The sequence below is a fragment of the Haemorhous mexicanus genome, chromosome 21, assembly GCF_027477595.1.
Source record: "Haemorhous mexicanus isolate bHaeMex1 chromosome 21, bHaeMex1.pri, whole genome shotgun sequence".
Taxonomy (NCBI): Eukaryota; Metazoa; Chordata; class Aves; order Passeriformes; family Fringillidae; genus Haemorhous; species Haemorhous mexicanus.
The window spans coordinates 4,826,760-4,849,977 of record NC_082361.1 but is presented as its reverse complement, the minus strand read 5'-3'; the positions used below and the strand labels follow the sequence as shown (position 1 = coordinate 4,849,977).

The 23,218-nt window shown below is 55.1% G+C and overlaps 2 protein-coding genes across 2 annotated transcripts; both read left to right on the top strand.

Annotated features, from left to right (window-relative positions):
* Positions 1 to 9,854: 9,854 nt before the first annotated feature.
* PRDM12 (PR/SET domain 12) lies at positions 9,855 to 17,007 on the top strand. Its single transcript, XM_059865333.1, has 5 exons — positions 9,855 to 10,068; positions 10,853 to 11,043; positions 12,016 to 12,171; positions 15,608 to 15,719; positions 16,625 to 17,007. The coding sequence occupies exons 1-5, from the start codon at positions 9,855 to 9,857 to the stop codon at positions 17,005 to 17,007; spliced, it is 1,056 nt and encodes a 351-aa protein (XP_059721316.1).
* A 2,076-nt stretch (positions 17,008 to 19,083) lies between these two features.
* On the top strand, positions 19,084 to 23,218 carry EXOSC2 (exosome component 2). Its single transcript, XM_059865188.1, has 9 exons — positions 19,084 to 19,250; positions 19,332 to 19,433; positions 19,521 to 19,566; positions 19,794 to 19,883; positions 19,995 to 20,060; positions 20,207 to 20,275; positions 21,134 to 21,310; positions 21,486 to 21,614; positions 22,416 to 23,218. The coding sequence occupies exons 1-9, from the start codon at positions 19,126 to 19,128 to the stop codon at positions 22,494 to 22,496; spliced, it is 885 nt and encodes a 294-aa protein (XP_059721171.1). The 5' UTR covers positions 19,084 to 19,125; the 3' UTR covers positions 22,497 to 23,218.

Here is a 23,218-nt window from a genome sequence, read left to right as displayed (position 1 = left end):
TTTCCCGTCTCTTGGACTCCGTTGTTCCTGGCTCCTCGCGCCGCGTCCCGGGGAGTTTGGGGTGGTCACTGAGGGCAGCATCAGCTTGAATTCCTGAGAAACTCTGTCCCTGTCACTTCCCCCTGGTGCTGTTCTGGAGAAACTGTCACTGTCACTTCTCCCTGGTGCTGTGACACCGAGGATTCCTGTGGAAGTTTCTGTGATTGCTGCAATTTGTGCCAGAAGGGTCCCAGCAGGGTCTGTGTTAACACCAGCAGGTTTCCTCTGCAGCCCTGTAAGGCTTTTACTGCTAAAGAGTTGGCAGCCCCTGGTTTTAAGGCTCTGGACTTGTTGCTCTTCCCCAACTTTGTGGCTGAATCCATCAGGATCCGTCCCTGCGCGGGTGTTGCTGGAGCAGCACTGAGGAGAGTGATGGGAGGGACGTGGCTCCGGCCATTATCAGATGTGTTGAGGGCATTAGCTGTGCCCAGGCCAAGTCTGGCAAGAACTGTGGCTCCTTCAGGGATCCCTTTCTTGTAAAATGTGAGTTTTGAGCTCCTCCAGCCTCAGGCAGCTCCGTCCCCTGCTCCCAGGCAGCCGTGGGGGTTTACGACGGGGGAAGGGAGGAAAGAAGATCCCATCTGCAAAGCCGGGAGCGGGAGGCACGTTGAGAGCCGGAAGAAAAGGAGATGTAGCATCTCTAAATATACCTCCAGAGAATCAAGAGAGACATTGAAAGATGGGATAGTAAAAGCCACTTGGAAAGAGGGGAGAGGGGGGAAAAAATGGCTAGAGGAGGGCATAAAGGCTGCTGATGGGAATTGGGAGCGGGCATTACCGAGAAGACTTCCTTCTAATTCATCTTCCAAGCTCTGTGCCAAAACAGCATTTGGCATGGTTCACAGGGAGCAATTGTGTGATAATGAACCCTAAGGTGTCCCTTAATTGAAGACTGAGGATTACAGATTGTGCCAATAGTCGTAAATGGCGCAGGATTGTGGGAGGATGCATTTTCTTAAATGTATCTGTAAGTACAGATGAGTGAGTCTCCCCAGTGAAATGCCCCTACTATAAATTATGGAAATATCTCTTTCTGATGCAACCTTTTATTGAGGGGGTGGGGCAGCAGCACAAGAAATAGTTTGCAAGCCTTTGAAATTTGGCCTGTCATTAAGATGGTGCCTGCAAAGCTGGGGTTTCATCAGCAGTCTGGTGTCCTGGAAGGATGAAGTGCTTGAAACGTTCCCAAGTTCACTGATTTGTTTTCCATTATTGCTGCCTGCTCTGGGCAGAGAGGCCACGGATGTTGAACTGTTGTGAGCCTGTGAAGGGCTGGAGAGGGGCAGGGTTTGAGGCAGAGATGCCTCAGCATTTCATGAGGAGCTGGTGGCCTCTGGGTTCCTCCAAGGCCTCCCCCAGCCCTGCTGCTTTCCTGGTCTGTGGCCATGCAGGAACTCTGGGACTGCTCTGATGGTCACTCCCAGCCCAGGGCTGGACAGCCCCCTCACCTTTCACTCTGGGGTCTGCTCCTCATGTCCTGGCTCAGGTGTGTGGTGCAGCCCAGAAGCTGCTGTGGTGCCTTCAAAGCCAAGTCTTGGTGTCCAGGAGAGGAACCAAATCTCCTGCTCAGCTCTGGACAAATTTAACCCCAGTTAATGTGGATTAAGCCCTGGCTGCGCTGGGTTTTGGGGCAGGGAGGGTTTGTCTGTACCTTTGGCAGGAACTGGAGCAGGAGCAGTCCCTGAGGGCTGGGCAGGAGCTGGCAAGTGAGACACATTTGGGACTTTGGGGTCCAGCAATGGTGAAGGGGATGGTGCAGCCTTTTCCTCCCCACAGGCAGCCAGAGCCCAGCACGGGGCCATGGCAGGACAGAATCCTGAGGGGCAGGGAGGTGATCCCATGAGAAGACCAGTTTGGGGAAGGCTCAACCTCCAGAGTGTGGCATTTGGGAAGAGCAGGACTGGAGTCAATGGCCCTGGCAGGAGGTGCCCAGCCCCTGTTCTTTCCTACCTTTGACAAAAATGCTCAATCCCTCTCCAGAGCCCTTGGCTCAGGCACACGATGGCTCTGCTCCCCCAGAATGAATCCATCTCACTTCTGCCCAGCAGCACAGCTTTGCTGGGTGTGGGGGGGTGTCTGCACCGTGTCCCACAGGACCCCCCAAGCTGGCAGCACCCACCCCACTCTGCAGGCAGAGCCTGAATCCTGAGCAGAAATAAAAACTGTGGTCCTTCTGCAAACCCTTTCTGAGCAGCAGCCCTAAAAACCCTGTCACTAAAGCATCTCACTGAGTCCAGGATGACCCTGATGCTCTCTCGTGCTCTGTATTTGGTGAGCCTGAACAGGAACAGCGCTTTTAGGAATGGGAAACTTTGAGATAGACTAAAATACTTTAATTTTGCATGATTTCAGAACAAGCTACATTAAGGCCATTGTGAGTTAGACTGAAATTACTGCTGAAAGAGACAAGATGTGGGACCTTTCTCCCCTTCTCCCAGTATTAAATATTTAATTGCATTAAAGGAACGCTGTATTTACAGTAATGGGCAGCATGGTCAGAGTGAGAGTTCCTGTTTAACGTGGAGCTTTCCAACAGGATATGGATGTTCACAAGGTCCCACCTGCGCTGCTGCTTCTCCCCTAGACACACCTGGTTCCTCCCACTCTCAGGGGGATTTTCAGGGCTGTTGGTGTTTGCAGGTTTGTGGTGCAGGGTGAGAAATTGGAATCTTGCCGTGTCGGTGTATGCTGTCACACAGCACATGGGTGTTTAGTCCATGCAGGGAGCTGTTCATCCTTCATTTGGCTGGTTTGGAGGGTTTTTTCACTGGATTTGCTGTGGGTAGCAGCAGTGCAGGGTGCCCATGGCAGGCAACGTTTCTCTGCTCTCATAAGGTTGGAAAAGACACAAAAGAAACTTTCAAGAATGTTAATGGTGGAAATGAGCAGAAATTGGTGTTATGTGATGTGAAGATGAGTTGGAAAGCCACAGCTCTCGGGTCTGTTGGCAGGAGGAGAGAGTGGCCCCCGGAGCCGAGGGCAGTGGGAGGGCAGCGAGCCCCACCCGTGTCTGGGCTGCTCCTCAACCGGTGCTGGGGATGGAGGAAGATGGCAGAAGGGAACCAGCCACCCCTGGGATGAAGGATTTGGGACAGAGGGTGTCGGATCTGCCCTGCCACTTCCCTCCAGGTCTGAGACACCACGTACAAGGCAGGTGACCCAAAAGAGCATCTCTGGGGGTGATGTGAGGGCAGGTACCAACAGCCCCCCAGATTATCTTCCTACCCTGGCCCTTATCACTTGAGGAAATCCTATTTCAAGGCCGCTCTAATGAAGCCTCTGATCTCTGCAGAGCCCGGCTTGCTCCCCTCTAATCCCGGCCGGGCCGGGGTGCAGGTGCCGCGGTCCCGGGGATTAGACGCTCCCTGCCCTTTGTGGGAGCCGTCACTCAGCGCGGCCTCCTTGTCCGGACCATTCGCCAGGGAATATTAAACTTTGCTGCCGTGCAGTCGTTACAGGGGAGGCCGGAGCTGCTGCTCTGTTTGTTTTGGGGGAAATAGGGCTGGTGAAGGGCAGGAGCTGCCGGAGGACTCCTGAGCCCCCCGCCGGGGTCATCCTTCTGCCAGGCAGCCCCGTCCCCGTCACCCACCCCCGTCCTCCCGTGCCCGGGCTCGTCCAGCCCCGCGGCCCGGGCCCTGGGGCGCTGCCCAGCCCGGGAGCAGGGCAGCTGTGGCTGGTGCTGAGATCCTGCTCCTGCCAGCCTCGGCTGCCATCTCCCGCCGCCGGCTCCTGCAACTCCCCCGGTGCAGCCGGCCCGTGGGTTGGGCAGCTGCTGGAGAGGCTCGGCCGGCGTGGCCCTGGCAGTGGGCAGCAGGGCAGGGCAGGGGGAGCAGAGGGGCTCACGGACAGCCCCACATTGTCCCCTCGGGCACCTCTCCCGGCTGATGGCTCAGCGCAGTCCGGGTCACAGCCCGCAGCTGGACTGGAGCTGATGCTGCAGGAGGGATGGGATGTGGGACAGACGCTGGTGGATGCGGGGGAGAAGTCGGTGGGATGTGACTGTCCCATCCCCAGATCACTGCCAGGAGGGAGAAAAAGGCGCAGAGATTTTCCTGTCTTTGCAGTCCACATCTCCCCTCTGTCCCTCCGGCCACCCCGTGCCACCGGCCCTGCTGCCGAGCCGCGGTGGTGGCCGAGGAGTCGCCCCCGCGATTCGCCACAACCGGGTTCCCTTTCGTGACCGCTTGAGCTCGGAAGCAGCTGGGAAGGTGATTTTTTTCTTTTTCTTCTTCTTGCTCTTGCGTGCCGTGACACCCTCGCCGAAACAATCCTGGAAATAATACTTAAAATAAAGGAAGGGGGGAAAGAAAGGCAAGGAAGCGAGAGAGAGCGCAGGGGAGAGCACTCAGCATCTCTGCTCGGCTCCGTGGCCTCCCGCAGAGTGAAATGGAGGCAAATAATGCCCTAAAGCTCCTTCCCCGAGCAGCGCAATCAGCCCGCGGCTCCGGGGGCTGCCGTGCCCTGTGCCGGAGCTTTGCCGAGAGGGTCGCGGCTCCCCCGCACCAAACGCTCCGTGCCCGGAGCCGCCGGGCACGGCCGGGGGGCCGGGCCTGACCCCTCCCCACTGCTCCCAGCCCCTCGGAGGGCAGCAGGGACAGGCTGGCAGTGCGCGGTTTGGAGGGAAACAAGGGGCCATTCAGCTCCATCCATGGATGAGGCACCTTGGGGACGGTCGCTCTCTTTTTACCCCTGTGGAGATGGCAGCGCACCGCACCTGCATGTGCCCTGTGTTGGCACTGGGATGGGGGATGCCGGAGGCTGCTCCAAAGCAAGACGGGGACCCATGGGGACCCCTCCTCGGTGTCCCCTCGGGCCCGTGATGAAGCTCCCCAAGTGATGCTGCAGGGCTGCTGCGTGGGGCGGGTGAAGGCACAGGTGGGAAGTCCCACCCTGTAGAGGGAACACGCAAAGGATCCGCCGGCCCCCTGGGCCCAGGCTCACCCTGGGCACCGCCTTGTCCTCGCCGCCTTGTCCTCCTGCACTGCCTGCTCCGCTGCTGGGAGCGTTCCCGGGCGCAGGTAACATTTGGGCACATTCCCATAACCGAGTGTCACCAACTGCTGCGGCGGCAGGGCCGGAGCCCCTCTCCAGTGCTGCTGTTTGCTTTGCAGCCTCCTTAGCCCCCATTGAGGCTTTTCAGCTCCAGCCCCTTCAGGGGGTTTAAGTAGGTAAAACCTGAGGAAGAGGCTATTTTCCTCCCTCCCTTTTGAGCCCTGCCTTGTGCCCAAAAGGCCCCCTTGTTTCACGCGTGCCAGTCACCTGGCTGGGCCCCCAGCCCCTTTCTCTCCCAGCCTCCCTTTTCTTTTTCCTTTCTCTCTTTTGACTTTTCCAGGAGCCCTCGCTCTCCAAACGAGCTTCAGATTGGATCCAGATTGAGGTCCTTTTGTCTTTCAAGGGTTGTACTAAGCTAATTAAATGTGATCCCAACAAATAAACGCAGATCTCCCCATTACATTCAGTCCTGCCTTTCAGGCAGCACCGGGCGGCCCCTCGCCCCCGCCCGCTCCGCGCAGGGTCCCCCTCATTGAGTCCTGGCCATTGAAAGCACTGCCAGGATTTCTTTTGTGCCGGGGGTCTCCGAGCCCTTTTTCCATCAGAAAAGACCCCCAAACAGCAGCTCGGCCTTTGTGAGTTTGCAAGCAAACGCCAAAGAAAAGCCCCCTGAATGCTTTAATAAATGACACATTTAGCAACTTCGGAGGCGCCTGGCTCCTGCGGCAGCCGCAGGGGTGCGATGATCCCTCCTGCCCCGGCTCCCCCGGCTCCCGCAGGGGTGCGATGATCCCTCCTGCTCCGGCTCCCCCGGCTCCCGCAGGGGTGCGATGATCCCTCCTGCCCCCCTTTCCCTGCGGCTCCCGGGGCATTTGCAGCCCGTGGAGGCGCAGAGCTTGCGGCCGGAGCAGCTGACCGCCTCGGCTCCCAGCCCGGCTCTCCGCCGTCGCCTTTCCCGGCGCTCGGGGGGCGCACGGAGCAGGTGATGGGGTCGGCCGGGCCGCCCTGCGCCGGTACCGGGCACCGGGGCAGCGGGCAGGGCGCGGCGGGGCGGCCGGGGCCAGCGGGCTTTTGAACTCAGAGCCCACGGTCCCTTCGCCTCGTATTAGCGCTGGCAAATCCAAAATCGTTTTTAATGACACATACCACCCCCCTACCCCACCCCGGATCGGGGGCTGCGCTGGACTTTTCTCAGCTCAACTAATATCTTTTTAATGACTTTGGGAGGGGGCAGAGCCCGGCTCTGCCCTAGAGCCTGGATTGCTCCAAACAGATGTTGAGGCAGAGGGAGGGGGATGCTCTTCCCTGCCAGGGACTTTCTTCTAAAGTTCAAACGAGAGGGGAGCTTTCAATCACCGCTAAAAATGTATTTCTCCCCATTGAACAATGGGCTCCTTTCTGCGCCCGAGGGGACTCGGTTGCGATCGCGTTTCTGCTGCCGGAGAGGAGAAACCTCCGGTTTTAGGGCAAGAAAAACTCAGCTTCGAAAAGGGCTCTTCCATGCGCCGGTTATTTTCGTAGCTCTGCATCCCTCCTGCGTTCTACATTCTACGGGGGAAAAAAAAAAGAAATAATACAAAATTGTACAAACGAAGCACTAATCCTCCTTCCGTGCTGCAGCCCTTCCCCGGCGCGCAGGAGCCGCCGCAGATCTTTGCAGTGAAGCCGGGCAGTGAATGCGGGATTTGAGGAAAGAATCGCGGCTGCTCCGGCCCGGGGCAGCGGCGGCTCCATCCCCTCATCCCGGCTCCGCCGCCGGCGGCCCCACAAGAGTTAAATTTTAAAGCAAATCAAATTCCCATTGGCCACTGTATATTATCTCAGCAGTCTTCATTTGATACCTCTTTAATACAGAAAGGAGCTTTTCAAACCCCTTTTCTCTCTTTTCTCCCCGCCACTCTTTAAGAGCAATAAATGTTCAACTGCAATAACTATAAATCAATCTCCGCTCTGTTCAAATCCTATTCATGCGAAGGGCTGGAAGAGGGGAGAGAGCTCCCCCCTCCCCCCCGCCCCCCAAAAAGCAGCTGCTGGGCTCTAATCTCCTTTCTTGCACTGTCATTCACCCTCATTTTTCCTCCATCACCCCATCCCTGCAATCTTTTCTTGTTTTGCTTTTCTTTTCTCTCTTTGCTGCATTATGATCCCATGTCTCCCCTCATCAGACCCCAACCTTGTCCAGATCCTGACCATCCCCTTGTAGGCTGTGAAAGAAAAGAAGAGTCCATGGATGTCAAATTGGTCTCAAAAAGACCATGAAAGATTGATTTGCTCCACTTTTCTTCTGCCTGACATTATTTCTGAGGGTCCTGAATGGGAAACCAGAAAGTCTGGGACTGGAATAAAGATGTTCTCTCTGTAAGGGGGAGACGGGGGGGAAAAATGCCCATTTACTCCTGGCCCATCAACCCTGCAAAACAGAGCAAAAGAAAAGAGGACTGTGGCTATTCAGAGTCAGACCAATATGTACACCTCCCAACAATATGCCAATATACTGAGGGCTTCTCTATTAACACCCATGAATATTAAAGTGCTCACTAAACGCTCAGAAGGAACTTTGGGAATATACACATGAAAATACAAGCAGCATTGTGCGGGGCTCAGAACAATGGGGCGGCGATAATGGCCCTTCTCTATTAACAGCCATGAATATTAAACTTGTTTCCTCTTAAATGTTAAAAAGGAGGGATAGCTGCGATATTAAAAAAGAGAAATGAGTAGGGGGTAGGGGGGGAAACACACAGCAAAGCACCTTCCTAGGACCGGGAAGAAGCTTTGGGAAACAGCTGGGGATATTTAAAACCACGCAGAAAATGGAAGATTTTTTTTTTTCTTTCCACCTTTTTCTACCACTACCCCCCCGCACCGCCGAGCTCCCGCAGCCGGGAGCGGGGTTCAGCGTAGCCCGCACCGGAGCCGCAGGGGGTTCAAGAGCATCTATTATTTTTTTTTGTCCCGGGATAACTTGAAGGTTGAAGGGTTTTCCTGGGGAAACGGGGGGAAAAAAAGAATAAAAAAAGCAATCCGATGACTGGCTTGTCTCGGCGGCTGGAGGGAGCCGGTGTTGGGAACCTTTCCACCTGATGCGTTATGTTTAGCAAGGCCGAAATATTCTGACGGCTCCTCTAGCCAGAGTCCAGAAAAACAAAATAAACTTATTTTTTACGCTTATTAAACCAGTCCCTGGCAGGTTGCTAACATCCCTTTCCAGGACAGCGCTGCCTCTCGCCAGGCGAAGACCCAAAAGTAAGCGCTGGTTTGGGTGGGTTCCTGACACCTGCGTTGCTTCTTGATTTGATTAATAGAAAAAATTAATTGCACATTGGTTGTAGCATCATTTCACCCAGGCCAGAAGACACTCCTCAGCTTCACTCTCTAAGACACCCACCCAGGGGAGAGGCTAGGGGTTTGGGCTGTGCTTGGCTGCTGCTCCGGGCACGGTGAGACCCGGCGGGGCTTCCCGGGACTCCGGGGTGCGGGAATCGGCCTTTGAGCGCCTGAGGATCTTGGGGGCCCAGCCTTCTCCCCGCAGCCCTTTACAGCCCGTCGTCCCCATGAAAATCAAAAGAACAAGGCTAAGGAGAGGGCTCTAAGCTCCGACACAGCAGGACTAGGTTTAAATCCGGGAAAGATTAACCCTTTGCTGAGCAGGCAAAGCTCGGGCCCCGAGGGGAGCGCTGGGTTTGGGGGCACCGCTCTGGTGCCGCCTTGCTGGGGAGCAGAGGTGGCTGCGGAGCTCCTGGGCTCGGGGATGGGCGCCGTGGCTGGCCGGGAAATGCCTTCGGGTGCGGGGACGGGGCGATGCGGCGGCAGAGCCCCGGAGATACTGCAGCCTCCCCGGCTGCGGGTCCGGCCCTGGGGGGACCCGGCAGGGCATGGCTGCGATTGCAGGGAGACGAGAGATCCACGAGCGGTTCCCAATCCACACCTGGTCACAATTCCTGCGGGGTTGTGGGATCGGGGTCCGGCCGGGCTGGTGAAGGCAGCCGGGTGAGCCCTGCCTTGGGGTCAAGCGGGGATCAGCCCCAGGAGCGCGTCCCACCCTCCCCGTGCTTGGGGACCCTCTCCCGGCATTTGGGGGATCAGTGCCGGAGCCTCCCGGTGCTGCCGGTCCCGTCCGGGAAAGCCGGGGTTGCGGGGGGCAGCGGGGAGCCAAGCACGGTCGGGACCAACTGCGGGAGCCTCAGCCCGTTCCCCGGGGGCTGCGAGGGCCAAACGCCGCAGAGCACCGGGAGCTGTCGGGCTCGGGGCCGCCGATTTCGTTGTGGGGCTCAATGGCCCACAAAGCGCAGCGTTTCAGTCCCAAAACGAGCGCGGGGCCCAGGTGGGGAACGGGACCGTGCCCGAGGGTGCGCCCCGTCCGTGGGACACCGGCGGGGACATTTCTGCCCGTTTCGCTGCTGTTCTGCCGTGCCCGGGGGCAGGTGCCCGGGTTTGGATTTGCTAGGGCCGGGTGGTGCGGAGGGCAGAGCCGGTGCGCGTGTGTGTGTATCGGGTGTGCGTATATGTGTGTGTGTGTATCCTGTATGTGTGTTTGTGTGTGTGTGTGTGTGTGCTTGCCGTGTCCCTCCCTCCCTCCAGCCACCCCACCCCCGGGAGGGGAGGGAAGGAGGAGATGGGAGGGGGGGGCTCCGACGGCTCGCCTCGCTCCGGCAGCCGCAGTCTCTCCGCCAACGTCAGGGAGGTCATTAATAACCAATTAGGAGGGTCAATGAAGCTCATATATAGCCGGGCGGGAGCCGCCGAGCCGAACGGAGCCCAGCCCGCCGCCCACCGCCCGTCGCGCCCGGCCCCGTCGCGCTCGGCCCCGCCGCCTCGCCCCCATGATGGGCTCGGTGCTGCCCGCCGAGGCCCTGGTCCTCAAGCCTGGGCTGAAGCCGCAGGGGCTCTCTCTGGCTGAGGTGATCACCTCCGACATCCTGCACAGCTTCCTCTACGGCCGCTGGAGAAACGTCCTGGGAGAGCAGCTCTTCGAGGAGAAGAGCAGCCCCAAGACAGCCTTCACGGCCGAAGTCCTGGCTCAGTCCTTCTCCGGAGGTGAGTGACCCACCCCCGGACCCTCCCCGATCCCCTCGGTTTCCCCCATCGGCCCCGGGCCGGCTCCCGGAGACCGGCGGCGGGATGCGGTCCCGGCGCCCCGCTCTCCCCAGGCGTGGGACTGGGGAAAAAGGGCTTTAAATTCATTTGGTTAACTTGGGCTTGACCTGAGAAAGTTCCCACTTAAACCGCGGGCTGGGGGGGCCGGGGCCGTCCCGCATTCAGCCGCCCGGGACAATATCTTTTCTCTCGCCCCGGCATCGCCGGGGCGTCCCAGCTCCCTTTTCCCCCTCTCGGATTTCTGTTCCTCTCTTAATTTACCATGAAGGCTAATTCCATTTCCATTCACGATATGTCAACCATCTCATCTCCCCATTTTGTAAGAGGAATTCCTGGGCCCTTTTAAACAAGCCCTCGCGCCATTCAGGCACAATGTACCGCTACAGCATTCCTAAAGGACTAATGAATTTAGAATTAGCAATTTCTTTCTAGTTGAGTTTAATGAATGCAGATCACTTTAACAGCATGACAAATTGCTGGATGGGCCGAAATAGACACCATTTAACCTCCTTTCCCAGCCCCGCTCCCTCGCCCAGCCCGGGATGCTTTTCCCAGGTACCTTCTCAATGCCCCGGGGGAAACCTTGTACCGCTTTGTGGGAGCCCGGTTGGGCGTTTAAAAGGCTCAGCCCCGGGGTCTGGGGTGGGGCGGGGTCCCCGCTGCCCCCGGTCTCCCTCCTCTCCCCCACCCCTGTCCCTTTCTGAGCTGGTCTCCCCCCTCGCAGAGGTGCAGAAGCTCTCCAGCCTGGTGCTGCCGTCGGAAGTGATAATCGCCCAGAGCTCCATCCCCGGGGAAGGGCTCGGCATCTTCTCCAAGACTTGGATCAAGGCTGGCACAGAGATGGGGCCGTTCACGGGCAGGGTCATCTCCCCCGAACATGTGGACCTGTGCAAGAACAACAACCTCATGTGGGAGGTAACAACCCCACCGAACCCCAAGCCCCGACTGGTCAGGGGAGAAGAAGGGACGGGGTGCTGGGGCTCTGTCCCGTGCTTGGGCACCATTGAGCACCATCCTTGTGCCTCAGTTTCCCCATTCATGCAAATATCTGGGCAGGGGGGTTTAGGAACCCCTTGCAGGAGAAGGATGAGGTCTCCCCAGCCCTCGGGGTGCAGCCAGCCCACAGAGGTGCCCCAAAATGCTGTTGCTCATGTCCTGTGCAAGCAGATAACGCCCTGCCCATCCTGTCCTGGTGGAACACCCGACTGGTTGCTGCCTGCACTGGCCACAGCAGACAAAACCAGCTCTGCCCTGTCCCTTGCCCCCTGCTTTGCCCCAGACCTGGTGAGGTTGATCCCAAATGAAACCGTGGAGTTTGGGGGGATCCCAGATGCCAGGACATTGTGAGCTAATGCACAGCCAATAGGGAGGGGTTTCCTAATTTTTTTTTTGTTGTTGTTTGACTCAGACTTGCGCTTCTTAATTATTGTTAATTATTATTGTAATTTTATGCCTAACAGAAACTTGCCTCATCTTTTCTGGCACCCTGCTAAGCATCTTTCCAGGCCTGGCGTGCACTTTCCCCCTCCACCCAGGGATTCTCTGGCTCCCATGGCAGCTGTAGGATGCTGAACAGCCCCTTCCTCTAGGACTGAGCTGCTGGTGGCTCTGATGAGAAGGGAAATTGAGGAAGGGAACTGGGTTGTGCAGGGAGATAGGGGCTGGCAGGACCAGCCATGCCAGTGAGAGCAGGTGACATTTCTCAGCCCCGCCACAGTCCAGCACCATGAGCAGGAAGGGTTCAGCATCTCCTGGCTGCTGTCAGGATCTCAGCCCTGAGGCTCTGCTGGCTTTGAGCTTGTCCCTGTCCAGGGGCTTTATCCCAGAGGCGGAGGGGCTCAGCCCACTGTGGGCAGCATTGCTACCAAGTGCTCTCTGCCCCCGCAGGTCTTCAACGAGGACGGCACAGTGCGGTACTTCATCGACGCCAGCCAGGAGGATCACCGCAGCTGGATGACCTACATCAAATGTGCACGGAACGAGCAGGAGCAGAACCTCGAGGTGGTCCAGATTGGGAACAGCATCTTCTACAAGGCCATTGAGGTAAGTGTGGCTGAAGACTCTCCCTCTCTTGCTCTTTGAGTTCCTGGTGGGGTGTCTGTGGAAGGATATGGCAGCTTTTCCATCCTTGGCACTCAGATCCACCTGCACAGGGAAGGGCCATTGCATGGGATTCAAGGAGTAGCTAAGGTCCCTTCTCCTCTCTGCCCTCTTTCTGTGGGTTCATGGAGTGATGTGTGTTGAACAGGGTGAGAGTAGATCCTTGCTTGGGGTGTAAAGCATGAAAAGAGCTGCAATTCTGGCCCATATGGGGCTGTGGGCAAGGACAGGGCTTGGATGCTCTATTGAAAAAGTGGGATTTTGTGCAGAACCTGCTTCTTTATAGCAGGGTAAAGCTTGGGGGGTTCTGTGAAACCTAGATGCTGAGCACAGGCTGAGCCTGACTCTGCACTGCTTTGCCTGGGCATCACTCTGCTGTGCAGGGAGCCATGGAGAGGGCAGGGAGTGGTGCTGGTGCAGTTCTGCCCTGGGCTTTACACTGTGGGGAAGGGGCTCTTCCTGCCCCCTCATCCCTGTGCTCCTGCATGAAGTGCTGGTCTGTGCTGGTGTGGCAAAGGAGCAGGAGCAGGGTCTCAGGGGTGGCACAGGCTGCCATGCAATGGGGTGATGGCTGAAGGATGCCCACAGCTCCCTACAGGAGACTCTGGGATGGAGGTGGGTGTCTGACTCCCCAGCATTATTGGTGTCATGTGCATACAAATCACACAGTGCCAGAGCAGGGTGATGGTGGAGACCAGCCCTGCTTATGGGCAGTGTCCCCATAACCCAACACTATTGCAGGTGGAGAAGGGTGGTGGCTTAGGGAGATGGCCCTGTGCAGCAGCTTTGGCTTAAAGAGTCACAAGAGGGGACACGTTTCAGTCCATCCCAGACCAGCACTGGGATTGTGCCGCTCCAGTATTGGGTTCAGAGTCTCACCTGAGGAGTGTTTGCAGCTGGGAGAGGGTCTCAGCTGGGAATGACCATGAGTGCCTGCTGGCTCTGTGGGCACAGGCAGCGCTCTGGATCTGTCCAGGCTCCTGCACTGGCTCACGGAGAAGCACAAACCCAAATGCTCCATGGAGCAGTACCACAGCAGGGCTGGGTTAGGGATTGCTGCAGTGGGATGGCAAAGGAGAATGGGTGGGTAGGAAGAGGATCAGATATTCTCTCCTCCTGCTGGAGAGTCCCGTGTACCCTTTGGGCTCTGCCACCTTTCCCAAGAGCTCCAAGCACTTCCCTGCTGTTCACATGCTGGACAACAGGCTTCAGGTGTTTCTAGTTTTAAGACCTGATATTCCTGTGGGCAGGTATTCCTGTTGTGACAGCACTTTAAGTACTTTTTACTACTGTTCTTAAATTATGCAAATAAGTAAAATAATCCCAGGTAGTGCTGGTGTAATTAGGACCACAGCTGTGGTTTTTACACCTTGTGCAGGCACAGATGAGGCTGTGGGTGAGCAAATATTTGGGTATAGCCATGATCCAGCTGTGGGCTTGCTCCTAGGGCTGAAGCAGTGAGCAGTGTAGCAGGATTGAATTTAATTCCCTTGGCACAAGCAGTGAATTTGAGATGCTGAGAGTGCAGGACCCCAAGAGATGTGTGAGAGGAGGTGGGCATGAAGGGTCCCTGCTGTCACCCTGCTCCCCAAGCTCGGCAGGGCACGCACACACCGACATTAACTTAGGTGCTGCCCTGCTCAGCACCAGAGGTGTCCATGCATAGCCATTGTCACCCTCCGTCCCCTACCAGTCCTGGTGGCTTCCCATCCAGTGAATCCATCTCTTTGGATGCCTTTCTCACCTACATGCCAAAAATCCAGATTGATTTGGTGCTTTTTTTTCCTATTTACCTTGGATATTTTAGTGCATTTTGCCCATTCTTGCCCTTATTTGCTGATTTGTTTTTCCCATCCTCTTTCTCAGCAATACCGAGTTGCGGCTGCTGGAAAATAAAGCGAAGGCAGAAAGTTTTGGCCTTTGATTTGGAGGCCACAAGATTCCTGGGGGGCAATTTGAATTTGCTTTGGGGTGAACACATGAGTTCTCACGTGCTGCTGGTGTGGCTGCAGCAGCTTCAGCAGAAAAAACCACACACCCATGTATGCACCCATGCAGATTGTTTTATCCTTTCAGCAATATTATATTTGCTTGTATTAAAAATGACTAATTTTCTGTTAGGAGTAAATAATGCCAAGAAATATCATCAATTTGAGATGCAAAGTGATGTCAGCTTCCTCTGAATCCCAAATTCCTCCTTTGCAGCCCAGTGAGGTCTTTATGCAGAGGGACAAAGATATGAAGTCAAATTCCTACATATTTCAGATGCTTTAAATTCAACATATTTTCAATGTTGAGGTGACTGAACTTAGCATCTGTGTTTCATGTGTATGATATTTTACTTGGATCTAACATGCTCAGTGAACAGAAAACCATCCTCCAAAATGCAGGATGTTCCTATTTCTAAATTAGGTTCTTAACAGTAGGGACTGCTAGGCAAAATATGTATTTTTTTAATGAAGTTATGTTGTTATTAGTATTGTTTGAACTGGTCTGAGAGGATCCATCTTCCCAGCCAGGGCTGCTGCACGAGGGGAGCTGTGAGCAGCATTTCCTGGCCGCTCACCCCAGCCATGTGGGAACACGACAGGAATAGCAGGGACAGGAGAAGTGCCATCACTGCAGGGAAATGGGAGCGTGGATGACGCAAAACTCCTGCCCTGCTCTTGTAGCTGTCCTTGGGCTGTTGCAGGAGCAGCAGCTTTGGTGGGGGATATAAGCAGCGTTTCACACCCGAGCCATGGTCTCTGACAGCAGCTCCGAGCTCTCCTCTGCCCCGTGGGCTCATGAGCCCTTTGCTGGTGGATCTGCATTTCCACCTTCTAAAATCAGCCCTGGCAGGGGTGGGTGGGTGGGAGATGCTGCCTGTGCCCTACAGCTGAAGGGTGCTGATGGCTCTGTCCAAAGAGAAAATGCTCTGGTAGAGCCCTGAGCTGGGTCTCTCTGTCCCAGCTCCCTCCTTTCGTCTCTGTCACTCATGCTGGTTGTGGCTTCACAAATGGTTTATTTCTCCGTGTCTCTGTGTTCCACCCTGTTCTGGCTTCCCTGAGCTGCTGGGACCTCTGGGTCCTGCACTCCGGAGACTCCAGATCTGTGCCTGTGCCTGTAGTTGCATATTTGCCCATAAATATGTTTGTATCCCAGCTTGGGGAAGAGCCTGGAGTGGGTTTGTGCTGGTGCTGACCTGTGCCATCACCTCCAGTGCTGCATCCTGGGCTGTTTCGTGCCTGTCTGGGGGTGTTGGGGACTGCTGGCAGGTCCCAGATGGCAGCAGGGTCTCACAGAAGTGGGGCACAGCCAGGGTAGGTCCAAATGGATCAGAGCAGGGATGGATGTTCATCACCCCTCCCAACAACCCTTTCTTTATCTCTCTTTCTAGATGATTCCTCCAGACCAAGAGCTGCTGGTCTGGTACGGGAACTCCCACAACACCTTCCTGGGCATCCCAGGTGTGCCAGGGCTGGAAGAGGAGCAGAAGAAGAACAAACATGGTAGGTAACATCAGAAAGAGCCAAGGGTGCCGCATCCCTGCCTGTTCACCCTGTGTCCAGCTCTGAGGCCATTGGGTGGGCACAAGGCGGGGTATCCCAGGGGTATGTCAGATACCCCAGTTCTCTGTGGACAAGCACAGGGACTATAAAATGATTCACACAGTTCGAGCAGGTCCTCAGTAATTCAGGACAATGCCTCCAGGCCAGCTTGCCCACGGCTGTTGCTGGTGGGGTGTTGGCAGTCGCTGCCTGACCCAGCCAGGCAAGGAGGAGCAGTGCAGGGCGTGAGTGCAAGACAGCCCCAGCTATGTGAAACACCAAGTGGATGCAGCCTCTACACCCCCACTCTGCACTTCAGGGATCTTAACCACTAACACAGGACGGCTTTCGCTCTCCGCTTGTCTCAGTGGCTCCCAGAGGTGCTTCTCTGTGGCACGGCAGAGCTCAGGCTGTGTTTGGAGCCACTTTTACACTCCCTGACTCTGCTCCCCACTCAGAGAGAGCCATGTCTGAGCCCAGCAGAGTGAGGGGAGAAGCTGGGACTGGGGCAGGGGCTGGACAGTGTGGTTGGGGGTTTCTGACAGTTCCTGCACCCACCTCCTCCAGCTCTGCTGCAGCCCAGGGAGGGGAAAATTGGTTTTGTCTCCATTTAAAAGGGATTCATTCAGCTCAGCTTGAATATTCCCCTTACCTAAACCTGCCTGAGCCCATTCCCAGCACTGGCTACATCCCAAATCCTAAGAGCCAGCCTGGATGCCAGTCTGCCCAGCATAGGTGACCTCAGCAGCAGGGAGCCAGCAGGAGGGCAGTGGGGACTTTCCAAAGCACCCAGCACCCCAGGGACTTGGGGTGGGGTGAGCTGCTGTGCTGGAGGGCAGCACCTGACTATCTCCTGTCATCCCCAGAGGATTTCCATGCCGTGGAGACGGGGGCCAGCACGACGGGGCGCATGCGCTGCGTCATCTGCCACCGCGGCTTCAACTCCCGCAGCAACCTGCGCTCCCACATGCGCATCCACACCCTGGACAAGCCCTTCGTGTGCCGCTTCTGCAACCGCCGCTTCAGCCAGTCCTCCACGCTCCGCAACCACGTCCGCTTGCACACGGGCGAGCGGCCCTACAAGTGCCAGGTTTGCCAAAGTGCCTACTCCCAGCTCGCGGGGCTGCGGGCGCACCAGAAAAGCGCCCGCCACCGGCCCCCCAACGCCTCCCTGCAGGCCCACTCGCCTGCCCTGCCTGTGCCCCACCCTGCCTCCTTGGCCCATCACATCCCCACCATGGTGCTGTGAAGCCCCGGTGTGGCAGCAGGATTTGGGACAGCAAAGACTGATGCTGAGACATGCAATGAACTGGGGGGTTGGCCCTTGGCTGAGCTGCTTTGTGTCTTGAAGAGTGTTGGGTTGTTTTTGGGCATTGCTGACTGCAGGGGGTCAGCAGGAGGGGAGCCCCCAGCTCTGCAGCTGAGTTGTGCAGGATCATCCCCATGGACATGTGGCACAGAGTGGCCTGGTGGCCCCTGGGGTTGGCAGGGGACGTCCTGTGTAGGTTTGACACGCGCACTGGGGGAGGACTAGGAGAGCCAAAAAGGTGAGCCTGGAGCAGTCATGCCTCGGTTTTACAGATAATTTGGTAGAAAGAAAAATTCCTCTTATGTGTCCTCTGCTCTAGCAGACACGTGTCCCACTGAAAGGTTGGCACCGCTCTGATGCGGCCACCCCAGTCATACCTGTTTGCCCCGGGAGTGGCTTTGGTCCCGGTGGCTCCTTCCAAGGGACACCTTTCCCTGCTCGGGAGCCCCGAGTTAGTGAACATTTGCATTTTCCTGCAGCCGAGCCCCCTCTGCCCACCTTGCTCCAGCCAGAGCCCTGTACTGGGGTCTGTCATGGCTCCAAGCCATGCTCTGGACAGAGGGGACACCGTGCCAGCTCGGAATGCCCACGCATAGGCAGGTTTTGTGGGGACCCTGAGCTCTGCCGGGCTGTGCCTGTTCCAGCCCTGGCAGCTCTTCTCCCCGTCCCTTTCCCAGCTCTGAAGGAACATTTTGGTTGGAACTGCTACTGCCCTCTGGGGACAGAGAAAACCTGTCCCCGGCCAGCCCTGTCCCCAAGGACAACTCTAAGCGCCCTCTGGAGTTCCCACACTGAGGAGGAGAGTTGTGTATCATAAATCTTAAAAAAAAAGGTATTCTAATATTAATTATAAGTCTAAGATGTATAAAGTTCTCTCAAACCGTGTTTCACTTCCAGAAGAAAATAAACAAAAACAAAACAAAAGAAAAAAAACCCCAAACAACTGTCACTTTAACTTTGTAAATATTTATGTAAACATTATTTACAAGACTTTGATATTATATATTATTTGATTGTATATGTATACAGTGTAAATACATTTGTACCTCTCTTGTATTCTAAATAAAAATTACTTGGAACATTTATCATTTAGAAGAGGGATTGCATGGAGAGCTTTATTTTATGTGCTAGGGGGAGGATGTGGGTATTGGGATGAGTGAAGGTCTTAACTACCACAACAATATGTGAGTGAGGAGATGTGCTGTCATCTATAGGACAAAGAAATGCATCTGGGAGGGGAAGGAAACCCAGTTTTTGGCTATAGAGGCCCTTTTTCAGGTGTGGAAGCTGGGGTAAGGGCTGGCTCACTTCGGAGCGCGTGGGGTCTACTGCTTCGACCCTGCCAGTCCCTATTCTTGTGAACTTGTACAGCCCCTCTTTGAAGCCACAGCTACTGCCATCCTTTGATACATTCCATGAATTAGTGTCCATATTTCGGCTGTGATGGGGCACAGGTGCAAGCCCTGCTGGAAGGATGGAGACATATTTGCTGACGGTCAGTTCATGGTGGGCTGCTTTTCCCGTGGCCTTTCCTCCGCAGCCCTAGAGCCGAACCGGTGCTGGAATGGATAAAACTTTTCCACGGACCTATGAGTTCGTGCTGGCGCAGCTCGGCCGAGTGGAAAGGGCTCAGGGCCGAGCCGCGCTGAGTTTGAGCCCAGCGTGAGCACCGGCCAGCTGGGGAGGGCACGAGAGGATGGCTCTCAGGGGGACACCTTGTGTGACGGGCACCCGAACTGGGAGTGCTGCTCCCCGCCTCGGCCCGGGCTGTGGGGCCCGGTGAGCCCCGGGAGAGTGTTCCCGGGCTTCCCCCAGGTTTACCGGGCGGGTTTTGAGGGAGCGGGTCACTGCCGGGCGCTGCCCTCACTAAAGATGGCCGCGGTCCCCCTTGGGCCCCATTGGAGCGAAGCCCAAGAGACCCTTTGCTGCCAGGAACAAACATGGCTGCCCAGTCACCGCCCCCGCCGCCCTCACTCAAGATGGCGCCGCCCGCGCCCTCAAGCGCGCTCTCGCCAGCAGCCAACATGGTGGGCGGAAGGCGCGTGCGGCGGGGCCAAGATGGCGGCGGTCACCATGAGGCTGCCGGCGGTCCGCGCGCCCCTGGATTCCAGCGCGCTCCGGGGCGGCGAGAAGCACCTGGTGGCACCGGGGGACACCATCACCACGGACACGGGATACATGAGGTGCGGGCAGCGGCGGAGGGGAGGCGACGGCGGGGTGGCGCGGCTTCGGGCTGTCCTTAGGTAGCCGCTGTTTCTCCGCAGGGGCCACGGTACTTATGTGGAGGACGACAAGCTGATCGCCTCGGTGGCCGGCGTGGTGGAGAGGGTGAACAAGCTGGTGTGTGTCAGGGCGCTGAAGGCCAGGTGAGCGCGGCCGCGGCGGTGCGGGCCGGCGGCGGGGCCTGCCTCGGCAGCGTGAGTGAGGTGTGTGACCGCCGCTCTCTGTCCCAGGTACAACGGCGAGATCGGCGACATCGTGGTCGGCAGGATTACGGAGGTAAAGCCCCGTGTTTGCTACGGTGCTGAGGAGGAGGGTGGTTGTGGCTCAGTCCGACTCTAAGCGCTTCCCGGGATCCTAAAACACTGACACACATCAGTGTTTTGCACCGGGATGGGGCTGGAAGAAGCCAGCAGAGCTGTCCCCTCCTGCAGCTTGGTGAGCTGCAGCTCCCGTTCAGTTATTGAGTGTGTACCGATAAGTTTTGGTGGTTTTTTTCACCTTAGGTTCAGCAGAAGCGATGGAAAGTTGAAACAAATTCCAGGCTGGATTCAGTCCTCTTGCTCTCGTCTATAAACTTACCTGGTGGGGAGCTGGTGAGTGTAGCTGGTTGTGTTTTGCACGGCATCCTTAGGTCCCCCACAAAGAGCTACTGATGGATGTTTTCTTATTCTGGGCTACATGTAACTTTTCTTGTGATGTTTCAGAGAAGGAAATCAGCAGAAGATGAGCTTGCAATGAGGGACTACCTGCAGGAAGGGGATCTCATCAGTGTATCCTTCTGCTGCTCCCATTGACAGAAGAGCCAAGGGCATGGGAAGAACAGGGAGAGCTTGGCCAGCCTGGCTGGGGGTGAGAGCTATGCTGGGGTGGCACTGGGCAACCTTAGGGACCCTGTTTCCTTAAGTGGCACCAACAGGCAGAGGTCCAGTCTATATTTTCTGATGGGGCTGTATCGCTGCACACCCGGAGCCTGAAGTATGGGAAGGTGAGTTATTCCAAAGCCCTTGATCCTGGGTTCATTCTGCACCAACTGATTTGTATAAGGCCTTTTGGAGGCTTTTTAAAGAAAAGAGCTATGGACTAGAGCAGGATGTTGTTATAACTCATTCCTACAGGACAGAAAGCCTCTCAGTTCTTCCATGGGACCACCAAGCAGAGTTTCCCCAAAGCAAAGAAGGTGTCCTTGAGTTGCCCTTTGATCCACTGCTCTCCCTGTCTGCAGTTTCAGCCTGCTTGTTCTATTTCCCCCAGTAGCCACTTGGGAATTAAATCCTGGGGAGAGATCTCCTCACTGCTCTTCTGCTGGCTGTTGCCCCTGCGACTTGTTCCTCTCCCCAGGGCTCTATTTTAGGCTTTACACAGTTGGCATTTATCTCTGGTTTTGTGCATTGAAATAAGCCAAGGGGCCGTTGGAGCGTAGGCTGCAGTTTGGGATTACCAGACCAAGGGTATTAGCACTTAAAAGATGAAAGGGAAGTGTGCTTATTGCACAAAGGGTGAAGGACAGTGATTGGATTATGGGGGAAAGTGTTCTGCTAAATTGGGCCTCTGACTCCTCATTTTTCTGCAGGGATGGTTGATGTGTAGTTACGATCAAGATATTATTAACATTTGTGCTAAGCACTTAGAGTATTCTTCATCTTCAAAGGGCTGCACAGGCATTAGCTAATCCTCCCAGCGCTCCCAGAGGCAGGCAGGTTTTATATTCACTGTTTCAGAGGAAAAGGTGTTAAAACAGAGTTGTTCCTAGGCGAGGAATGGAGTGGGTGTGTATCGGTGGCTTGGTGTTATCTGTGGTGGCTCGTGATGTCTCTCACGCTGAGCCTTGTGGTCTGCTCTCCAGCTTGCCCAGGGTGTGCTGGTTCAGGTCTCTCCCTCCCTTGTGAAACGCCAGAAGACTCATTTCCATGACCTGCCCTGTGGTGCATCTGTGATCCTTGGGAACAATGGCTTCATCTGGATCTACCCAACTCCGGAGCAGAAGGATGACGAGGCTGGAGGCTACACTGCCAACTTGGAGGTGAGTGTCCAGGGAACATGAGCTCTCTTCTGCCAGTGATGGTTTTTAGTCTGACACAGTCACAGGCATCTGAGTAACCTGAGACCTTCAGGATCCTGTGTTAGGTGCACAGCAAGGCTTTTCTCCTTGCATGATTTCCCTGTGCATTCATCCCTTTTCCTCTGTCCTTCCTCAGCCAGTTCCCTTGTCTGACCGGGAGGTGATCTCACGGCTCCGAAACTGCATCATGGCTCTGGTTACTCACAAGATTATGCTCTTTGACACCAGCATCCTGTATTGCTATGAAGCATCCCTTCCTCATCAGGTACAGGAACCAGTAGTGTTTATTCCACACTGAGGGGAGGGAACAGAAAGGCTGCATCAGTTGCTGCTGAAGTTTCCTTAAAATTTACCAAAGCATCCTGTAGTAAGTGACAGTATGAACTCTCCTCTTCTGCACAACATAACTTGCCTTGCACAATTTCAGGAATAGTTTGAAAGGTTCTACCTCTGGCAACTATTCCTAAAGAGAGATCAGTCCCTTTATTGACAGATGTTGTGTATCCCTCACTGGGATTATGGACCCTTTAATTCCTATGAGAACAGTATTAAATTTGGCATTGTTTGAGGGTACAGTGCATTTTATGAAGCAATGAAAAAGTAAATGTCATGTATTGTACAGAGAGCAGGCTCATGTCTGTATCCACATCCTGCACTGCTGGAAGACTGCCTCCATTTGCCCTCTTGCTGTACAGCTTTTCACTGTGATTCCTGCCAGCACAAACATGGGCAATTCTCTTCCCATGAATAAATGAGATCTGAATTCTGCTTTCATTCCCAATGAGGTGTTCTTTAGAAGTATAACTGCCCTTCCCAAATACAGTCTGGGTCCTACAGGGAAGATGAAGAGGGTTAGTAGCCTTCCTTTGATTTCCTGTGGTCTCTGTAAGAATTCCCAACTGGCAGAGTTAATTATGCCTTGGACCCTCTGCCATAGGTCTTTTTTCACCACAACCCTCTAAACTCCCTTGCTTGTTGCTGCCGTGTGTAAGGGACCTTTCTCCCCACAGAGTGCAGAAGTAGTTGTTGATTTCTGGTGCTCATATTGCTCTTCTTTCCACTGCAGATCAAGGACATTCTCAAACCAGAGGTGACAGAGGAGATCGTTCTGGAAGCTCGACAGAGGTTGCTGGATTCGGAGGGATAGGATAGGGCACATGGCCAGAAGCAGTCATTTGAAATCCCAGCATGGCAGCTTTGATTCTCAGTATTATATGGTTTTTTTTCAGTGTTCTGGTTCCCAACATTCATTCCACACTTCAGAAACCACCAAAATTCCTGACTCCTAGGATATCTCCTGTGTCCTTTTAGTACAAAGTAGTACTTAAGTACAATAGCCTTTTAGTGCAACAGCCTGAAAAATTGATATCTGACCTTTATAAAGATCAGATGCAACTGGGACCTGTCTCTTAGCACCTGTTGCTGTGTCTAGTGCCACAGAACTTTGTGCATAATGACAGAGAGGGAGGGATTTGTTTTGTGATGTTTCTCTCTCCCCAGATGATGATTTGGATTTTAATTTACTTCTGATACAGATCTGCCAGTCTGTCCCCTGACTGATAGCCCTCATTTTTAAGAATGTAAACCTGGGCATGTGTTTAGAGAACAGGAGTATCCATAGCCTTGCTAACCACAGTTTGGGTCTGGCTGTTCATGACTTGAATGTCTCAGGGGTATGAGATGAGATGTGGCTGTCTCTGTCCATATGAGCCAGGAGCTCTGGACAAACAGTGTCCTGGTTTGTGTATATCCTGCTGGTCTTTTGTTTTCTGCCTGAGAGGTGAGCTTCTCTTCTGAGGAGGCACCAGTATGGTTTTGTAATAAGTATTTTACATTTCAATAAATTTTTTGAAACAAATCAGTCCTTCA

Coding starts and splice junctions, on each gene's coding strand:
- PRDM12 (XM_059865333.1), top strand. CDS start 9,855: ATGATGGGCTCGGTGCTGCCCGCCGAGGCCCTGGTCCTCAAGCCTGGG. Junction 12,172..15,607: donor TCTTCTACAAGGCCATTGAG/GTAAGTGTGGCT, acceptor CTCTCTTTCTAG/ATGATTCCTCCAGACCAAGA. Junction 15,720..16,624: donor GCAGAAGAAGAACAAACATG/GTAGGTAACATC, acceptor TGTCATCCCCAG/AGGATTTCCATGCCGTGGAG.
- EXOSC2 (XM_059865188.1), top strand. CDS start 19,126: ATGGCGGCGGTCACCATGAGGCTGCCGGCGGTCCGCGCGCCCCTGGAT. Junction 19,884..19,994: donor ACTTACCTGGTGGGGAGCTG/GTGAGTGTAGCT, acceptor GTGATGTTTCAG/AGAAGGAAATCAGCAGAAGA. Junction 20,061..20,206: donor AGGAAGGGGATCTCATCAGT/GTATCCTTCTGC, acceptor TGGCACCAACAG/GCAGAGGTCCAGTCTATATT.